A 21,198-nucleotide genomic window follows, 5' to 3' on the forward strand; every position below is an offset into this window, starting at 1 on the left:
ATGTGCCAGAGTTACCATGAAGGATGAAAATAGAACTCATGTAGGTCAAGTGGTAAACAAATTACCAGAGATATTTTGCTGTAGAGTCACCTTACTCGGCTCACACTCTGCAAGTTTTTTGGTCATTGACATTCCTATAATGTAACCCGCATTCATGGCTATCACCTCTAATTGTGGTGATCTTAAAATGATAATACTATAGGTTACCTTGTGACAATCTTAAGGAGTCTTAAAGGTACTTGCATTGGCAATCCTGATTCCCATGGTCATCTCTGTGAGGTGAGAAGGTTGCTATGAAAAACAACTGTATACAGCAATAAAACCATGTTTGGGAATAACATCTAGTAATATCCATGAAATGAGTGGTATGAAACTTGATGTTTTATGTGTCTTACTGAGCTGTGCTCCCTGTGACCCAGAGGGCTTCCTCTTGGTGTTAAAACCTGTGCTGTTCAGCTCTGATAAATAATATCTGTGTGCTCTGGTTGTCAGCTTTATTCACATCAGAGAGGAAAGGTCTGTCTCCTTTGCAAGCAGAAGCAAAACCATCATACAGTTATTCTGATTTAACAATTGTTTATCATTAATTGGAACTTGGCATGCTGGGAAACTCACTTTATTTCACAGCACCATAGACACTGTGTAATGTACATAGCACATTTGAAGCAGCAATTTATGAAAAGTTACAATATTCTTTCTAGAGAATGGATTTGCTATTCACCATTAGGACTAGGTCCAATATTTATGGAATGTTCACAAATGATTAATTATGTGTCATTTACAAATAGCCTCTAATAGGAGACATTTTTATTATAAGTGCTATTTTAATGAATTGTCTGTCTCTATGGATTCATGTGCAAGACTGCAATAATTTCTTTTTACTTCCTTCCGCCAACCCCAAGCCTGACCCTGCTGCTGCTCATCATGCCTTTCCTATTTATTTGGCAGAATCATGTGAGCATTCCCCTAGAAACCTTGGACATATCTGTGACTCTCACTTATACCCCATTTCCAGTCACTCGTCATATCCAAATGGATTCTTGTTGCCTGCAGAATAAAAGTCAAATGTCCTTAGTCTGATAAGCAGCCAGATAAGGATGCTGACAGCCTGAGCCACCATAACATGGTAGTCCAAGTGCTCTATCCTAGCTCTCACCATGAGATGCTCATCTTCATCTCTGTGTCTGTGTCCCTGCAAATGTTCTCTGGATGGCATGCCCTTCTTACCCTTTGTCTGCAGAGTGAATGCCTGCTTGTTCAGAAGTTGGCTCTAGAGGCATCCAGACTTTTCACTCCCTGTCCACCAGGCAGAATCTATAACTCTCTCATTTATTTCCTTATAGAAATGTATGCATACTTCATTTATGTTCCTTATTTATATGTATATCTAACTCATGTATAAGATATTAACATATTGAAGCTTTACTCAGTTTTTAAAAAATTGTGTCTATGTGTATGTATGTTTGGGATGTTATTCCCAAACATGGTTTTATTGCTGTGTAAAAAAATCTTCTATGTGTACCATGTTAACTTAGCACATGACAAAATCTTAGGGAAGGTTGTTTGGCTAAACTGAAAATCCTGTTAAAAGAAGTAACAAATCAAAGCAATGCCTCAGTGAATATTCTATGTAAATACTACATTGTGATTGATGATGCAGGTAAAATAGACATAAATGAAGAAGAAAGTCTGATAGCAGATCACTGATATCCCTAATAGAGTAAATAGATATAGAGACATAGTAGTTTAGGGCACAAGGTAGATCAGAGGTTACCTATAACCATAAAAATAGTTTACTTTTATTTTATTATGCTCTCTCCTTGCCCTTCAGCCTTGGCATTTTCTGTGCCATTTATCTAGAAGAACAGCCACCTTAGTGTTTAGACCACAGTAGACTCACAATGAATATGTCTTGTATGAAAGAATGAATGAATGAACAAATGAAATTGTTCCAGCTCTTTCATTTTACAGATAAGGAAACAGACCCAAAGATGTAAAAAATAGGAAAGCAGAAACCACCTTTTCAAGCTGCTACTATATTCCCCACAATGAGCTAAGTGCTTTCATCTCAATTATTCCATTTTACAGTATCAAGAAAAAGTATACAACTATTATGTTAGATAAAGAACTTGAAGCTCAAAACCTGTGCCCTATGATCACACAGATTGGTGGTAACTCTTGTTCTTATACTATGTACAGTGTGCAGGCTTTCTTTTGCCACCGGCTGGCATGATAATCCTGGACAGAAACATAATTGATTATTGGTTTTGGTGGGCAGGATCTCTGCTTTTTAGAATCTGCATTGTTTAGATGGTAGCAGTAAATATGGGGAGTTGTGATCAAGTGGCAAGATCTTTAGAGTTGAAAGCTGAAAACCAGTGTTCAGTTCCTAATCTTGTTACCTTTCTTTGGGCAAATCCTTTATTGTCTTGGAAACTTAGTTTTCTCATCTATAAAGCAAGGCACATAATACCAACCTTGTGGAGTTCTGTGGTGAACAGATGAATAATGACTATGAAAACACATTTTGTCTACATAAAAATAAAGTATTATTATTATTAAGCTTATGTAAGAATGAGAGCATGTGTATGAAAGGGCTTTCTAGGCTGCACGTTCACTCTCTTTTGTTCCCTCTGTTATCGTTTTGCAATTTCATAACATCCCAGCCTTCTTTTGTGTAAACAGATGAAAATAGGATAAATAAATATTTCCCCACTAATGTGATTTGTATACAATATATCAGATTTAAATAAACTTCTGCTTCTAATTCTTCTGAATTCACAATTCAGCAAAACTTAGTAATAGAGAAATAACAGTTAAAAAGACATTTGTTTCTTGTCATAAGCTTCTATTCTTGTAAGTAAATCAAAACACTGCAAGAACAGGGAAAATACAAAAATTAACATCATCACACAGACAGTGGTAGCTCTTTGATGAGAATAAAAGCCACTGACAGCTTCTTCTGGTAATCATTGAAATTATGACTTTTCAAACATTCTGCATTAGCTGCAGCTCTATGCATACATTTTAAAATCAATCTGATCAAAAATTATCTTCATTTCTCAGCTTTTTAAACATTGTCTTTTTTATCTCCAACAAGTTACAGAAAGCATCATTTGCCTTTTGTTGATGACTTCATCTCTGACCTTTAACATCAATACTGCCTTATGACCAATTATCAACAATTGTTATGTTCTGTAGCTTTCCCTTTTTATATAAAAATTTTTATTAAAATTAAATAAATGTACACAGCCAAAGTGAAAACAGCAATTAAGATATATTTCCAATGTATTTTTTAAGATCGTTGATGGTCATACATTAGAGAATCCTGGGACATTAGGCTTGAAAAGGACCTTAGAACTCATCTAGTTCTGACCCTTTTATTTTATAGACCGAGAAATGAAGCTGTGAGTGGCTGAAAAGGAGATTTTCTAATTTTCTGAGAACAAAGACAAGGAAACAGCTCCAAACTATCTTTTGAGCACTCTTCTTGCTATACTATATCAGAATATAATCAATTTTGATATGTATAACTCAATTCTCCTTTATCCAAGTGACATCAGGAAAAAGGGGGCCTTGCTCAGCACTTACATTAGCTTTTTGGATGTGGACGCTGACAGAATGAAGATTACGTATCTGGGACAGGACCAAATAAATTGGATGATAGGAGATCTCAATAGCCTGGAACAATTGGCTAAGTCTAACAAAAGGGAATTTAACAGAGAGAGATGCAAATTCAGCACTTAGATTACAAAAACCAATGGCAAAACTACATGAAGTGGGACATATGGCTTAGCGGCAGAGCACTGGTTTTTTTTTTTTAAGTGGCCATTTTTAAAGGAACCAAAATTTCTATGAGTTTAATCTTAACGTCTTCTCCAAATCAACCGAATTTTCCGTAACCTAATAGAAGTATATATAGAACAATAAACATGCTAAGTATAGTCTACTCCGTCTACCTGGAATTGAGATTATAGGCATACACACTGATAAATTGGGGCATGTAGAGGAGAAAGACCAGAGTGTTAAGTTGACTCATATCCAAATATATGAGGAAAGTTTAAAGGAATTGTTAATGTCTCTCTAGAAAAGAGAAGGATTGTATTTGTTTTTTGGTGAAATGGAGGTGAAATGAACATGTCCTTTGTAACAAAGAGGCTGAATGATCTGTTGGAAAGAATTCAGGGCATGGCATCAGAAAGCATGAGTTTGAGTATTGGCACAATCATTTACCAGTGGTGTGACCTAGGAAAGATCTCTAAGAAACTGCATATCAGCTTCTTGATCTATAAGATGAGAGTAACAATATCTACATTGCAGGATTGCTGTGAAAATTAAATTAAATTAAATAACATATGTAAAATATATGTAGTACATGGCATGCAGAAGTTAACAAATATTAACCTTTGCACCACTTGTTAGGTAGAGTCATGAGAGATTTTTATTAGATTTTATTAGAGGAATATCTTGTAGAAGTGTTGTTTAAGCAAAGATGAAAAGGTTAGGCAAGATCGCTGCCAATGCTGCTTGATATATTTATATGTTGGCCACCAGCATTTTGTTGTACTTTATGCCAGTTAGAAGTGCTCTTCAAAATATTTGATTCCTTATAGGTCATATTGCCTTTTAAAGTTGCAAGAATTTTTCACTACTACATATCATAAAATAGTGTTTGCTTACTTACCTATAAAGTGCAGAAAGGGGCCTCTTATTTCCAGGTTTTGGTCTGTATGGTTTGGGTTCTCCTGCCATGTTGATATCTGAAAGCATAAAATAAAATAGCACTGATTAAGAAAATATTAAAACTTTTGAGAAAAGTAAATCATGAAGTTGTATTTTTATTTTTGTCATTTGTCTATGCAAATGTTATATGCCATTCATTCATTCACAAGTATTTATTGAGCAGCTCCTCTAGGTCAGGCACTGTTTGAGATACATCATGCACCAAACAGGTTAGATCCATGCCCTCGTGGGACTTATCTTCTATGGGGAGGGGGCTTGAGAGATAGTTATTAAAACACAATCAAAACAAATAAGAAAGCTATATAACATATCTGAAGGTGAAAAGTACTACAGAAAAAAATGTTGAACAACGTGGCGGGTCAGGAATTCTTACTAAAAATAGAAAGAGTGAGAGACAGAGAGAGAGAATGAGATATCCTACTGATTTGGAGTTTTGCCAGGAACATCTCAGTTTGTATAGACATTTTTGTGGAATAAAGCTTTGTTCCTAAGAGGAATTGTTATATTTTCTTTGATGATATCTTCTCCGAGTGTTAGAAGAGTGGAACTGTAAAGCATACCAGGTTTACTGAGGAAAAAACAAAATGCTCTCAGCAACTGGAATGTGTAGTTACAGAGTTCTGGGGTGATCAGAAGGAATAAAGAGCACATCTCTTGTCTTCATGAACTAAAACTATAATAAAGCCTCTAAGATGAGACAAGAAGATGCTTAAGTACATGACAAAAGAGTAGTTGCAAATAATTGACCAATCTTAATCTTAAAAAAAAAATGTGTAAAACTGTTATGAGGTTGGGCGGTAAAGGTTTGGGAAATGACATAAACAATTTGATTTAATAAGGTTAAAATTTTAAGAGGATGATAAAAATGAAAATCTAAAGGAGATGAACTTCTAGAAAACTTTGAAAGAAGTGAGAGACATTATTCTGACAGAAAAGAAAGGCAAAGTTCTATTTCTTGTACAGGGGACTAAATATGCTGTTTGGGGATGGATGAGCCACCCGTCAGTAAAAACAACCAAAATGTCTAGATGAAATACAATGTCATCTCTTTTTAATTTAATTTTTATTGGTGTATAGTTGATTAACAATGTTATGTTAGTTTCTGCTGTACAGTAAAGTGAATCAATTATACATATATACATATCCACTCTTTTTGGATTCTATTCCCATATAAGTCATTATAGAGTATTGAGTAGAGTTCCCTGTGCTATACAGTAGGTTCTTGTTAGTCATCTTTTGTAAATAATAGTGTGTATATGTCAATCCCAATCTGCCAATTTATCTCTCCCCCCTTTCCCCCTTGGTAACCATAAGTTTGTTTTCTATGTCTGTGACTCTATTTATGTTTTGTAAATAGGTTCATTTGTACCATATTTTTTAGATTCTGCATATAAGCAATATCATATATTTGTCTTTGTCTGACTTACTTTACTCAGTATGACAGTCTCTAAGTCCAGCCATGTTGCTGCAAATGGCATAATACATCTCTTTTAAAAAACACATTGGGCTAACAGGAAAGTAAGGCATTCACGGAAGCCTACATCTGAGTGGACATAGCAAGTCAGATGGAAATGGAACACTGAACCTGGCTTGGTCTTTGAAGACATTTGTAGAAGCCAGAACTTGAGCTTTAGTTTTCATTTCCTTGTGGATCAGAGGGGACAAGAGACAGTGCCCACACTAAAGGATAGGAAACACATACTCATTTAATTCAACATCCATATGTGGGAAAATCCTTAACTAAGAAGAGAAGGAAACTTCTTTCACCTCCCAAAGAGTATCTATATAAAATCCATAGTAAATAGCATACTTAATAGTGAGACACGGGGTACATTTCCTTTAAGATCAAGGGATTTAAAAGCCACATAGCACAGGGAGATCAGCCAGGTGCTTTATGTCCACCTAGAGGGATGGGATAGTGAGGGTGGGAGGGAGACACAAGAGGGAGGAGATATGGGGATATATGTACACATATAGCTGATTCACTTTGTTATACAGCAGAAACTAACACACCATTGTAAAGCAATTATACTCCAATAAAGATGTTAAAAAAAAAAAAGGCATTCACTATCACCAACTCTATATAACATTGTACTGGATATTGTAGTCAGTGAAGTAAGACAGGAAAACAACATCAGAAATGGGAAAGAAGAAATGAAACTGTCATAATTGCTGATAATATGTGGGTCCACATAAAAACTCCAAAGCATCCACAAATTACTACAGTTAATAAGAGAGTTTAGTAAGTTTGTTGGAGTTAAAGCCAATATACAAAATTTAATTGCATATCTCTACATAGCAATACGTATTTAAGTATATAATTTAAAAAGATGCCATTTATATAGCATAAAAGTAAAGTACCTAGGGATAAATACATTATAAAATTTGAAAGATGTTTATGGAGAAAATTATAAAACTGTTTATGGAGATTTTACAGTTACCTTACATACAAAGAGAAATTGGAATACTTGATATAATAAATATTTCATTTCTCCCCAAGTTGATTTATTGATTCTGTGTACTTTCAATAAAATCCCCAAATACTCTTTTTGTGTCTGTGTGGAGTTTAACAAGTTGATTCTAAAATTTACATGATAGAGCAAAACATCAAAATAGCCATGATATACATGAGGAAAAAAAATTGGCAAACTTGCCTTATCAAGATTTATTTTTAGCTGTAGTAATTAAGACTACGGTTTTGGTACAAAGAAAATGAACCAATGGAACTGAGTACAGAACCCCCCAACTGATATACACATATATGAATGCTTGAATTATGATAAAGCTGGCACAGCAGATCAATGGGTAAAAGCTAGATTGCAACGACACATATGAAATTGGACCTCTAACTTACATCACACAGAAAAATAAATTACTTATTAGATTAAAAACCTAAATGTGAGAGGCAAAAATATAAAACTTTTAGGAGGAAATATAGTAGAATATATTTATGAGATCAGAGTATGGAAGGATAATCTTACACAAGACATAAAAAGCACTAGCCTTAGAATATAAGAATGGTAAATTCTATTACAGTAAAATTAAGAATTTCTGCCCATCCAAAGTCACATAAAAAAAATGAAAAGAAAAGGCACAAATTGGATGAAGGAGTCCTTGACAAATGATTTTTTTTTTTTGGAATATATATTCATTCATCTAATAGGAAACAGAGACAAACCACCAAATAGGAAATTGGGCAAAAACTAGTAAAGGCACTTTACAGAAGGTGAAATATGAATGCTGAATAAACACATGAAAAGATTCTCAATCTCAGTAGTAATGGTAAGTGCAAATGAAAACACTATGATGTACAACTGACACCCATTGGATTTACAACAATTTACAAAGTCTGACAATATCATGAGTTGGTGAGGTTTTGGTGAGCAACTCTTAACATTGAACTTTTTGGTCAGCTACAGAGAGACCTCCTGAGACTTTCTTCCCTGATTGTCCTGGCACTGTGCAAGTCACCCACAGGCAAGACAAGAGGAAGAATGACCAAGGTTGAATTTTCTGTCACTCTCACAAGATAGGGACTTTGGAGTAAAATGTTGAGATACAAAAAGTTAAGTGTTATTTCCTAAATTCCTGAGTTTGCATACAGATTCATACTAAATACTAATATTTAGAAATCTTATACTATCCTCAAGAAAGGATGTAAGTTTAATCATTCTTAGCAAATTCTTTTGAGATGGGCCAAAAAAATCCTAGTTAAATTCCTACTTGTTATGCAGAAATACCTATAGATGTACCTATATACCAAGCTGGTAGACTCTATTATTTGAGTATTAGAATCATATTCTCATAGAGGGGGTTGGTAAAACTAGATGAGCACCATCTAGTTGAGAAAGAAGTCTCTTGAAGAGTTTCTGTTTGGGTTTGAGACAGGCTGGGAGCTGGGACACTTTGCTGCAGTGCTGCAATATTTGCACCTGGACAAACGTCTCCTCAAGCAACAAAATACAAAGAAACTATAAGAGACTAAAAATAACTGCACGCAAGTGCAATTAGGGCAAACTCTGGACAACAAGACACAAAGAGACCTAAAAGACCAAAAAGACCAACTGCCACTTCTGGAGAGCCGGAAGCAAAAGCAGGGCATCAGGAGCAAAAACAGGGTACTGCACGTGCCCTTGAACACGACATAAAGAAAGGAGTGGGCAAACCCCCTAAGCCACCCCTGTGGCCTGAACCCTGGACACACCCCTACCTTCACCCCATATAAGTAACCAGCTCACCCCACCCCACTCCCTCCCCAACCCATCCCTACCCCAGGCAAGCGAGCAAGCAAGGGAACCTGTTTGTTCTTTCTCCTCCCCTGCTGCAGCAGGAGGCCCAATAAAGCTTTGCCTGAATTTCTTGTCTGGCCTCTGATCAAATTCTATTGATTAAAGAGGTCAAGAACCCTGTTTGGTAACAGGTTCACTAGATATCACCCCTGTGTAGAGGAACTCCCCCAACTCTGTCCAGGCATAGGAATACAGCAGAAGGGACCTAAAGCTTTACCCATGACTAGGAGATGACTGGAGACAGCAGACCTCCACATGGAGGGAGATGAGGTATTTGCATTTTCTCATATGACATTATGAGCTTCTGTAAGAACCAACCATGAGGCTTATAGGACAGACCCTGTATCTATTTTGAAGTTTCAATATTTCAAGTGAGCATGAAAAAGTATGAGGGAAAAATGAAAATGTACTCAAATTATCCTTCTAATATTAAATTTCAGATTCAAATAATTGAAAAATATCCTGTTGGGCTACTATCTTTTCACAGTAAATTACTTAAAGTATATTAAATGCACTAACATTTAATCAATTTTCTTTTCTTCTTTATTTTTAAACTAAATAAGTGAAGTCAATACCATGATAGAAATAACTATAAAGTCACAGAAATGAAAAAAAGTCAATGAGCTGAACCTATTCTGATTTGAGGTAAATGAGATGAGGCAAGTGGAGACAGGTACTGTTCCAAAGCATCACCCTTGCAAAGGATACCCAACACATGCAAATATATTTATTTGACCAATTCTTGTTAGGGTACTACTAAAGATGATAGTAAAAGCATTCAATTATTTTGTGCTTTTGACTCTTGGGAAGATACCGCCAATTCTACACCTAAACAGACGTGACTCTCCCTCTTTGCACTCGCATTTTACTTCACTACATCATTCCCACAGCAATGACTACTGAGTGTTTGTTCCCTTTGACTCTGGACTTCTAAAAGGCAGTCATAACTTCACGCAACGTCTTATGCCTTTTAGTTAGCATCCTGAACAGGGCTGTTTATACAGTAGGTGCTCAAGGGATCCATCGGTTAACTAAATTCATACAAGCCAGAAGGTGTGTCCTTGCATGGGTTGTAGTGTGTCCAGCCAAACACACTTTGTCAGAACATTTCCTAAAGTGGTATTTATCTAAACAATGTTTTAGAAGGTGTTAATAAGAATGTTGCCAAATAAATAAGTCACGGTAAAATAAATTTGGTAAAAATGCAATAATGTACCCCTTTCTCAGGTATTTGTAATGCATATTAAAAGAAAAGATTCTGGAAGCAGAAACATTCAGTTATGTTTAACTCAAATGCTTTCATATATATATATGAAAGAGAGAGAAAGCGAGTATTTTTTGGATAGCACACCTGTTAACATCCAGCAAAACAGAGTGCCCCCAGAACACTGGTTTATGAGATAACCTGAAATGTTTAGAAAAATATTTCACATTTATTTCTTTGCCATGTATTCAATTTGGAATATCCTCTTTTGAAAAGTTAATTTAATGTTTTAAATTACACATCATTTATGCTGCTACAATAAACAAATACTTGCTACTTAGCTTTACCACTAATGATCCCTGCTGGCATCTGTTATTTCTAGAGAAATTTAGCCTTGATATTGAAGTGACGTCTAACTTACAGTATAATAAGGTGTCCACATTACCAGTGTTATTTTTTAGATGGAGAAAAAAAAGGAAAATAAATATTTTTCTAAAGAAATTAATTAAAAATAATATCTTTATTCTTGGGATTTTTTTGTTTTGTTTCCTTCCCCAGGTTTAAATAAAAGTTTAAATAATTCAGCTATGGCATATAGACTGCCAGGAAAAGTTATTCATTCTTTTATCCTTCACATTTGGACGATTTAGGGATTCATTACTGTTCCATTGAATAAAAATTCAGGAAATAAAGAAAATAGTCTGTTATGCTTGACAAGTGAATGCATAAAACCATACATTATCCTAGTATAAGCACCATACCACTAAAAAGTGCTTTTGCAGTTATTATTAGTTTAGATCCTCAGAACAATCCTGTGAAATAAGTAGAACAGGGATCATTATTCCCATGTCACGTATATAGATGTTTGTGATACTGAGAAATTAAATGGCTTTCATAATAATATCATCAGCTCATTTCACTACAGCGGTCTTTATTACTGAGCACAGCCCATGTGCCAGGCACTGAACTAGTAGGATAGGAGATACCCTGCCCCTGCCCTGCAAGAGATGATTGAGAGTTGGACTGGAGCTGTACCAGACTCATGTTCTAGAACTTTCCCTACTATCTCATTGCTTTTAACCAGACTTTGGATGCCACATTTTTTATGCCACTTAAATCTGGTTTGGCTGTGGAAAGCAGCCTGTAAAGTAATATATTCTGAGTCCCCAGCAGTTTTGGCATCATGGGGGAAGATGTATGATTAAAGAAATGCTGTAGGGAGATTTGTCTGGCAGCAGTGGGGGAAACACATTTGACTTTCAACTGAGCTGCTTGAGATTTCTTGGCCATGTAGGTTCACAACCCTGTGGTTTGATAGAGCTACCCAGAAGTGCTTTTACTCTAAGAGAAAAATGCACCAGACTTGGAGAGGCAAGTATATGTTCTAAAATATGACCATTTGAAGCATTTTAAGCCTAAATCTGAGAGTGGAAACAATTTTGCACAAAAGTAAATGGCTTTCTAATCTTGTTGTTTTTCCCTTCACAGAATCAAAGCTAGTTTTAACACTTGAAATATGTCCTTGATAGTATGTTAAAATATTCTCTGTTATGGGAATGAAACTGTAGTCTAATTTCACTGGGCAGTCACTGAATTGTGACCATTTTAATGAGCCTTTGGATGTAGTTTCATAAATTAGTTCTGACACAGCACTATGGCAGACTGGCCTCTGGTTATTAGAATGCTAATGCAAATATCACTTGTTGGCCAGATTCCCATTTGTTACCAGAAAATACTGTAATGCTCCCAGGCTTGGTCTGCAAGGACAAATAAAAATGGAAACTTGAACTTATTACTAATTAAATGGTAAGTCTGATCATTGTATGTGACTTATTTAGATCCAAACTGATTTTTTTCCCAATAGAAACTGAAGTAAAAAAAATGGACATGTATACTTGAATGCCCATTTTTATTTATGTCTATTACATAATGGTTATATTACGAAGAAAATAGAGATGATACAAATCATTCACTTTCACTGATCAAATAATTACTGAACATACAGAATGTGCCAGATACTGTGCTAAGTATTGGGTAAATAGACATAAATGCTGTTTCTGTTCCCAGAATATCGCAGAGAAAGGTAAACCTGCAGCTAACCATAGTAAATGTGGTGAATGCCACAATAAAGATGTAGACTTTGTACTTCGTGAATGTGCTGCCCTGTCTTCTATTGCTGAGAATGCCCTTAAATGTCCATTGTTGGTAAATGAAGTGGTTTTCTACCAAAACACCAGTTATAATGTTAGCAGTTTCATAAACCCACATCTATCAGCAAACTCTACAATAAACCTCAGCTTGTTTCTGTTCTTTTTTTTGTTTGTTTAACTTTGTTGTTCCCATTGAAACTTCCATTAGCTAATTGTCAAAATACCTTTGATTTGCCTTGAAGCATAAGTAGCCATGAAACTAGATGAAACTTTGTGGCTTTGGTGCGTGTTTAATAAATGTAGTTTAAAGTAATTTAGCAGAGAACACAAACATATTTTCAAACAGGTGTAAAGCAAAAACCAAATGGTAACAATCATCAAACTGGAATTTACTTAATTCTTAAAACTTTCAACTTGGATGATTTTTTTCTATTATTTTATCTCATATAATCTTGGATAAATTTTTTGAAGAATGCATTTTTATATTCCACGACCATCTCTACAAATCTCCACAAAGGTAAAAATGAAGAACAACATGTTTTATTAAGAGATAAAACCTCTAGAAACCAAATGAATAAAATACAAAATTTGGATAAATGTTCCAGCAGCATCATGAATATATTTAGAACCTCGATTAATAATTTTATAAATACATCTAATGATCTATTGACATCAATAGTGGAGACAACTGTTATGATAATTAATATAAAAATACCTAGTGAAAAATAATCTTAGCCATATGTTCATTATAAATGCATAGACTTAACACTATTAATTTCTTTGCATCCCAAGAGTTTATTTAGTTTCATACTTGGGGAAAACTATTCTGTAAGGAAAGTAAAATTCAATGAACAGAGAGTCTAGATTATCAATTTCTTTAGGAGCTCAGATCTCAATCAGTGAAGTAAAGTAGACCCCAAGATTTGAGTATTGCTTCTTTTTGTTTTCTTCCTTTTCTAATGTCTCTCTTTCCATATGTGTATATATGAACTTATTTTCTCAGGTCTTTTTTGTGGTGGCTTTGTATTCAGTGTTTAAAACACCAACGCTACAGTGGTATGCATTTTATAATTCATAAATATGAGGAAATGCCAAAGCTAATGTTAGGTAGTTAAAAGCATTTTATGTGGAGAGTAGTATACAACTCTGATACTCAAAGTTTGGTTGGCAGACAAGCAGCATCTGTATCATGTAGGAAGCTGTTAGAACGCAGAATCCAGGTTTCATCCCAGATCTGATGAATCAGAATCTACAAGACACCCGGGTGATTGCTATGCACATTGAAGTTTGAGACACATGGCTATATAATACATTTAGCTTAAATCCCTTCCTTCAATTATCTTTTAAGAACTTTATTTTTTAACTGTTTTGAAAAGAGCGTAATAAGAATTCTGAGCATAAAAACAGTGCCTTTAAGGAAGAAACTTGAAAAATGCTTGTCTAAAGGCTTAGAATGTAATAATGCTACTCTAACCTCATCTTTGATGATGATAGTAGTTGCTAGTATTTGTATATCATTTAACAGTTGATCACATTTTCACACACATTAAAAAATAATCATCACAATAATCTTGGGCCATGGGTCCTATTGTCAATTCCCACTTATACAAATTGAAGTTGAGAAAGTATGAGATTTTGAACAAAGTAACTTAGCTAATAAGTAGTGGTGCCAAGACTCTGAGCTCAGGAGTTCTCACTCCAAACATCTTGTTCTATGGATAAAGTTTGACTTTTCAATTAAAAATAAATCTACTGCTTTTGACAAGACATATAATTTATTGGCAAACCACAAAAATATTTCATAATTTCATTTATTAAAATAAAAAGATGAATCGTTCATAAAGTCCCCATGAGCATGTATAAAGTAGAAATTCATTAAATTAAATCCTACTGTTAAAATTCCATGAGAAAACAAAATTTCAAAGAACTCTTTGATTGAGAATGCAAATATGAAAGACAGAGCAAGAAATCAAGGTAATACAAAGAATCTAAGATCCTTCATCAAAAACGAGAAAGATATGGTTTATCTGATATTGAATAATAAAGCCAAGCTAAGATAAAGAAAAGAACACATGAGATTTAATCAGATAAAAAAAATCTTGATATTATTAAGAAAAAATATTTAGAGGATAAAATTATTCCACCTGGAATGAAATCAGTATCATCCCAAGGAGATTCTTGGAAAATACATACCCTTTTGCAGAACTGAAATTCCTCATATCAGATGCCCTTTACTAAATGCTTTGTGATGTGTTGCCCTCATCAGACAATGAAACTGCAAAAATAATTTTATGGATCATATTATAGTATAAACATCAGTGTTCTGCATTATTTACTTATTTCTTCGAATGTTCTATCACCAGCAAGAAGGTTTTGTAAAAAGTTACTTGGTGACATTATGGCATCCTTACCAACTCTGTATGCTTCTGATTCAGATTGTTGCCTACACATCACTGACCTCAAGTATGAGAACAGATAGTGAATACAATTCTAAATGAAAGGAAATTTTGGAAAGGATTAAAAGACTTTTAAGGGTCATATAGTAGCAGAAGTGAAGTTGGAATTCAGAGCTTCTGATCAGAAGCTGAGCAAATTTTCATAATACTAAAATGACTGTGTCACTCCTCACGAGAGTAAACAACCAAAACAAAACAGCCACACCAGCACAATAAATTATAGTTTTTTTTTTAAAAGAGGCAAGCATGTCCTTTTATTATAAAAAAGTTTAGGCATGAAGGATAGAGTGGTTTACCCAGACCATACGACCATTTGATAGCACAGCTTGGAAAGGACTCTCTTTTCTAACTCTAAGTCTAGTTCTCAATCATTATTTCTGTCACTGGCTTAAAAGTCATTGATAAAATATTTACTTTGCTTCAGTCATTTTATATATCCTCAGTTCACAGGTATTTAAACATACAACCTGCCTTCAAATTTTTTCCCCACCAAGAATATTTCCATTTTCGTTACTGGAAGTTGAGTACATTTACTGAGCCATTATACGATGGTTTTCTTCTATGTATATTGATATCATTTTCTTCAGTTTTCAGAAAGTTCACATTGAAGCATAAATCTTTTTTGCTGTATGTATCAAAAATATATTTGTAATTTGTTGTATTGTCATGATTTATTTTTGAAGGCAATTTAGGTTAAAATATCCTCTGATGCCTGTACTTCCATCAGTTTCTCAAAAACTTGTTATAGGTTAGTCAAGTTTGAGCATTTTTTAAATCATGTAGTTCTAGGAGTAACTCATAAACAATACTTTTCTAGACACCAAAAATGGGAACTCACTCATTTATAGGGTAAATCACTATGGTAAGCCTAGTTTACATAGATGCTGACAAGAGAAAAAAGTACCCTCTTCATGGTGTTTATACTTTTGCAAAGAAGACAATAAAAAGAAAACAAATAAAAAGTGATTTTTCAAAAAAAGAATATTCTACCTGTATCTTACTCTCTCTCTATCCAGCCTCATTCCCTCTCTTGCCCTCCACACCTCATATTTCACTACACTCCCCAGGATTCTCTTCTCCAACTATACTGGTCTCCTTGTTGTTTTTCAAGCAGGTCAGATACATCCCTGCCCTTTGCTTTAGCTGATTCCTCTATCCCAGCTTCCTCTCCCTGTAGATAATCCCATGGTGAACTCCCCCAATGCCTTCAAATCTTTGCTTAAATGTCACCTTTCTCACCTGTTTAATGTGGTGACATTTCATTTCCCTACACTTCTCACATTCAGAATCCCCATTACCCTGCTTTCATTTTTGTTTTCCAAAGTATTTATCAACTGCAAATATGTGATACAATTTATTTACTTATTATATCTATTGTTTGTTGCTAGATGAACCACCCCCCACCTCCATGCTAAAATGTTGGCTCCATGAGTCAGGGATCTTTGTCTGTTTTGTTCACAAATATATTCAAAGAACTTAGAATATTTGGCTAATAGATGGGGCTTAATAAGTGTTTGTCGAATGCATGAATGACAACACAATGAATTAGTGAATGTATTATCTGAAATTCCAGTACTCAAAATGGCTGTTGAAGGTAAAAAGTAGTCATGAAAGTTTATAGTTAGAGTGACCATACAATTTAGTATCTAAATTGGTCATTTTTTGAGTGTGAATAGGGAAATAAAATTATTAAAATTGTAAGGTTTTGAAAATTTAATTGATCAACAAGTTGGCTTATTATATCACTGGTTTAAAAAAAGACTAGCAATCAAAAATGATTTTAAAAAATTCTCTTAATAAATATGTTTAGAATAAAGCAAAACTAACACAAATTTAGGTTTATTATCTGAAATAAAAATAACATAACTGAGTAATTTCCCATGTTGCTTTGATCATTTTATTTGGATTAACCTCTCTTATATTTTGTCACTTACATTTTTCTGTAAAATTTATTTTTCAATTATTCTATTAAAAAATTTTCATAGAATTTCTCAGATCTTCAAAATTGCATTTTACCTTTAATAGTTTTGAAATTAATGACACTTTCAAATGATTCTGCTTTGCAAATATAATATTTTAATTGAGAATATATTTTTATAGGTGCTGAGGAAAATAAGATCAGATAATTATAAGTGGAAAATATTCTCAATTCTATATTTACATTGATATGTGTAAATATATTAGCCCAAATATTTTCATAGGTACTGTCTTTTTACTTCTATTCAACAGAGTACTTTTCCTGACATATTTTTATAAGATAAAACTTGTCCAAAATGTCTTAACATCCTTTTGACTGTCTCAGTAAATGTAGATGCCATACAACCACAGGGATCCTCAATTTCACTTCATTCTGGTACAAAATACAACTATTTAATTATAAATAGAAGCTCCATCAAACGGCTTTTCCCTACAGTTGAGTTATTTCAAAGCATTATCATAGAAAAATCAAAATTAAATCTTATATACCTTTATAACTTACATTGTTTAATTTATTTATTCTAGTCCTTGCTTCTGTAAGAATTTTTCTTTTCATTTGTGAGATTTGCTTTTAATAATTGAAAATCTTTAAAAACTTCAAAATTTGAACTTTGTTGAACACTTTTATTAGAGATTTCCAGCTAATTTTGAATAAAATGTAAGCAAAATTTAGAGGATTTGCAAAGTAGTTCTTCAAAAGCTCAAACATTTCTAAAATTCAATTGATGATAGGTAGCAAAGAGAGATTATGTGATAACATACTTATGTTGTCTTTTTAGTTCAAAATAAAATTCATCACCAAAATTTTTTAGTGTTGTTTTCTGACTGTGTAAACCTAAAAATATTTATAAAATGTGATACTTACAGCTCAGTTTGTATAAATTAGTGGAATATCACAGCTTGATTGATGCAATTATGAATTATGTATATAATATAACCAACTCCAGGTACATTTCTGCTCCATATGTATCCTAATTTACTAAGAACATTATTTTTACCACCATGCTGTGTTCCAGCCAAAGTTGTATTCATATTATTATGACAAAACTCACATAATTTTATTTTCAATGTTGAATTTTTATACTAAATTTAAAATACCATTCACATATAATGTCATCAGTTTAACAGTTATCATTTAGTAGTCAAAAATAAGGGTTTTAATTTTAAAATAAACATCTAAATGCACATAAGCAAATTAGCTTATGGCCTATTAAAAGTTATGAATAAAATAATTATTGTTATTAAAAAGCCTTCAGAATAATTATTATGGCTAGAAATTGCCCATAAAATGGGAAGCCAGGAAAACATGTGATTCCTCAAAAGAAATTGTTTTTCCCACCAGACCTGGTGGACAGGCTTGCCCCAGACTGGTTCCCATTCACAGTAGCCCCTGCCTCACCAGACCTAGGGGGTGGGCTCACCCAGGCCCAGAACTGTTTTGCTGCAGCCCCTATGCCACCAGATCCAGAAGGTGTGCACACCCCACACAAAGGATGCCCTTGAATTCCTGGCATTTCTGAGCCTCAAGAGACTGAAACAATCACAGAGACAGGTCTTGGCAGGTGACCATCACCAAGGCACTGCACAGACAGACCAAAACACACCCCCAGTCTTCCAGTGACTGTTCCTTCAAGACTGGGAGAGACAGCAGTTTCATCTTATACACAGAAACAAACACAGAGAATCAGGCAAAATGAGGAGACAGAGGAATATATTTTGAACAAAAGAACAAGACAAAATTTCAGAAAGAGATATTAATAAAATGGAGATAAGCAATTGACCTGATTAAAGACTTTAAAGTAATGGTCATAAAGATGTTCACATAATTAAAATAAAGAATGAAAAGCATGGTGAGATTTTCAACAAAGAGATAGAAAATTTAAGAAAGTTCCAAACAGAAGTTACAGAACTGAAGCATATGATAGCTAAACTTAAAAGTACACTAGAGGGATTCAACAGCAGACTCAATGAAGCAGAAGAATGTGTCATTGTCCTTGAAGACAAAGCAATGGAAATCACTCAGACAGAGAAACAAAAAGAGAAAAATAATTTTAAAAAGTTAAAATTCTTGAAGGGATTTTGGGATAACATCAAGTGGAATAACATTCTCAGTATAGGGGTCCCAGAAAGAGAAGAGGGAGAGAAAGGGCCAGCAATCTTATTTGAAGAAACAATGACTGAAAATTTCCCTAATCTGAGGAAGGATACAGATACTCAGGTGCAGGAAGCTCAAAATTTTCTGAATAGAATGAACCCAAAGAGATCCACACCAAGATGCATTACACTTAAAATGGGAAAAATTAAATATAAAGAGAAGATCTTGAAAGCAGCAAGAGAAAAACAACTTCTTACATACAAGGTAAGGCTATTAGATTTTTCAACAGAAACTTTGCAGGCCAGAAGAGAGTGGCATGACATATTCCATATCATGAAAGGAAAAAACTTCCAAGAATTCTCTACCTGGCAAGGTTATCATTCAGAATCGAAGAAAAGATCAAGAGTGTTCCCCAGATCATAAAAAAACTGAAGAAGTATTGGGTTGGCCAAAGAGTTCATTTGGATTTTTCCACAACACCTTATGGAAAAACCCAAAATAACTTTTTGGTCAACCAATACATCCCCACTAAACTGGCCCTACAAGAAATGTTAAAGGGACTTCTTTGGGCTGAAAAGAAATGACGTAATTAATAACAAGAAAACATACAAAAGAAAAAAATCTCACTGGAGATTATAGTGAAGATGGTGTATCAATCAATGATAAAGTAGATATGAAGGTTAAAAGACAAAAATAGTAAAATTAACTAAAACTACAATAATTAGCTAACAGTGCATAAAATAAAAAGACATAAAATGAGACACCAAAAATATAAAACATGAGGGGGGAGTGAAAATGTAAACTTTTGGAATATGCTTAAATTTAAATTGCTATCAATTTAAAACAGACTATTATATACATAGGATGTTATATGTATACAAAGCAAAAGCTCAGAGTAAATACACAAAAGAAAATGAGAAAGGAATCTAAACAGAACAATGAAGAAAGCCATCAAACCACAAGAGAAGAGAGAGAGAAGAAAGAAACAGGAGGAGCTATAAAAACAGACAGCAAACATAAACAAAATATCAGTAATTATTTTAAATGTAAATGGACTAAACTCTCCAGTAAAAAGATATAGAATGTCTGATAAAAAAGAAAAAGACACAGACAAAAGCAAGAACCATCTATATGCTGCTGACAAGAGACTCACTTCAGAAGTAAGGACATACAGACTGAACATGCAGGGATGCAGAAAGCTATTCCACTTAAATGGAAACAAAAAGAAGGCTGTTGTAGCTATACTCATATTAGACAAATAGACTTTAAAACAAACACAGTAATAAAGGACAAGAAAAGTATTACATTAATGATGATGGAGTAATCCAGCAAATAAAATATAACATTTATAAATATATAAATATATATGTACTCACCACAGGGGCACTCAAATATACAAAGCAAATATTGATGGACCTAAAGGGAGAAATTAACAGCAATACAATAATAGCAGGGGTCTTTAACATCCCACTTACAACAATGGATAAATCAACCAGACAGAAAATAATAAGGAAACACAGACCTTGGATGACACCTTAAAACATATTGACTTAATAGGTATAATCAGAACATTCTATCCCAAAGCAGCAGAGTATACATTCTCCTCAAGTGCACATGGAACATTCTCCAGGATACATCACATGTTAGGCCACAAAAAAAGTCTCAATAAATTTAAGAAGATTCAAATTCTATCAAGCATCTTCTCCAACTACAATAGTATGTAAAACTACAAATCAACTATAAAAAGAAAACTGGAAAAGGTGCAAATATGTGGAGATTAAACAACTTGCTACTGAACAATCAATGGGTTATCAAAGAAATCAAAGAAGAAATTTTAAAAAATACATAGAGACAAATGAAAACATACAATATCCAAAATCTATGACATTCAGAATAAGTCGTTCTAAGAAGGAAGCTCATTGCAATTAATGCCTACCTCAAGAAACAAGAAAAATCTGAAATAAACAATCTAACTTTATACCTAAACAAACTAGGGAAAAAAAGAACAAAGCCTAAAGTCTGTAGAGAGAAGGAAATAATAAAGATTAGAGTGAACAAGATGGTTTCATTGATGAATTCTACCAAAAATTGAAAAAAAATTAATACCTATTCTTTTCAAACTCTTCCAAAGGACTGAAGAGAGGGGAATACTTCCAAACTCATTTTATGAAGCCAGCATTACCCTGATGCCAAAACTGGACAAGGGCACCACAATAAAAATGTCCTTAATGAACATAGATGCAAAAATCTTCAACAAAATATTAGCCAACTGAATTCAATAACA

The 21,198-nt window shown here is 33.9% G+C and overlaps 1 protein-coding gene across 13 annotated transcripts in view; it reads right to left on the minus strand.

Moving 5' to 3' along the window:
• Positions 1-21,198, minus strand: part of RALYL (RALY RNA binding protein like) — an 877,709-nt gene that overhangs the window by 231,636 nt on the left and 624,875 nt on the right. For all 13 annotated transcript variants that reach the window (XM_082363566.1, XM_082363568.1, XM_082363574.1 and 10 more), the window contains one exon: positions 4,685-4,760. In XM_082363566.1, coding sequence (XP_082219692.1) covers positions 4,685-4,760 — 76 coding nt within the window. The remainder of the gene's footprint in view (positions 1-4,684; positions 4,761-21,198) is intronic.

This window comes from Balaenoptera borealis, assembly GCF_965194805.1.
Source record: "Balaenoptera borealis genome assembly, chromosome: 17".
NCBI lineage: Eukaryota > Metazoa > Chordata > Mammalia > Artiodactyla > Balaenopteridae > Balaenoptera > Balaenoptera borealis.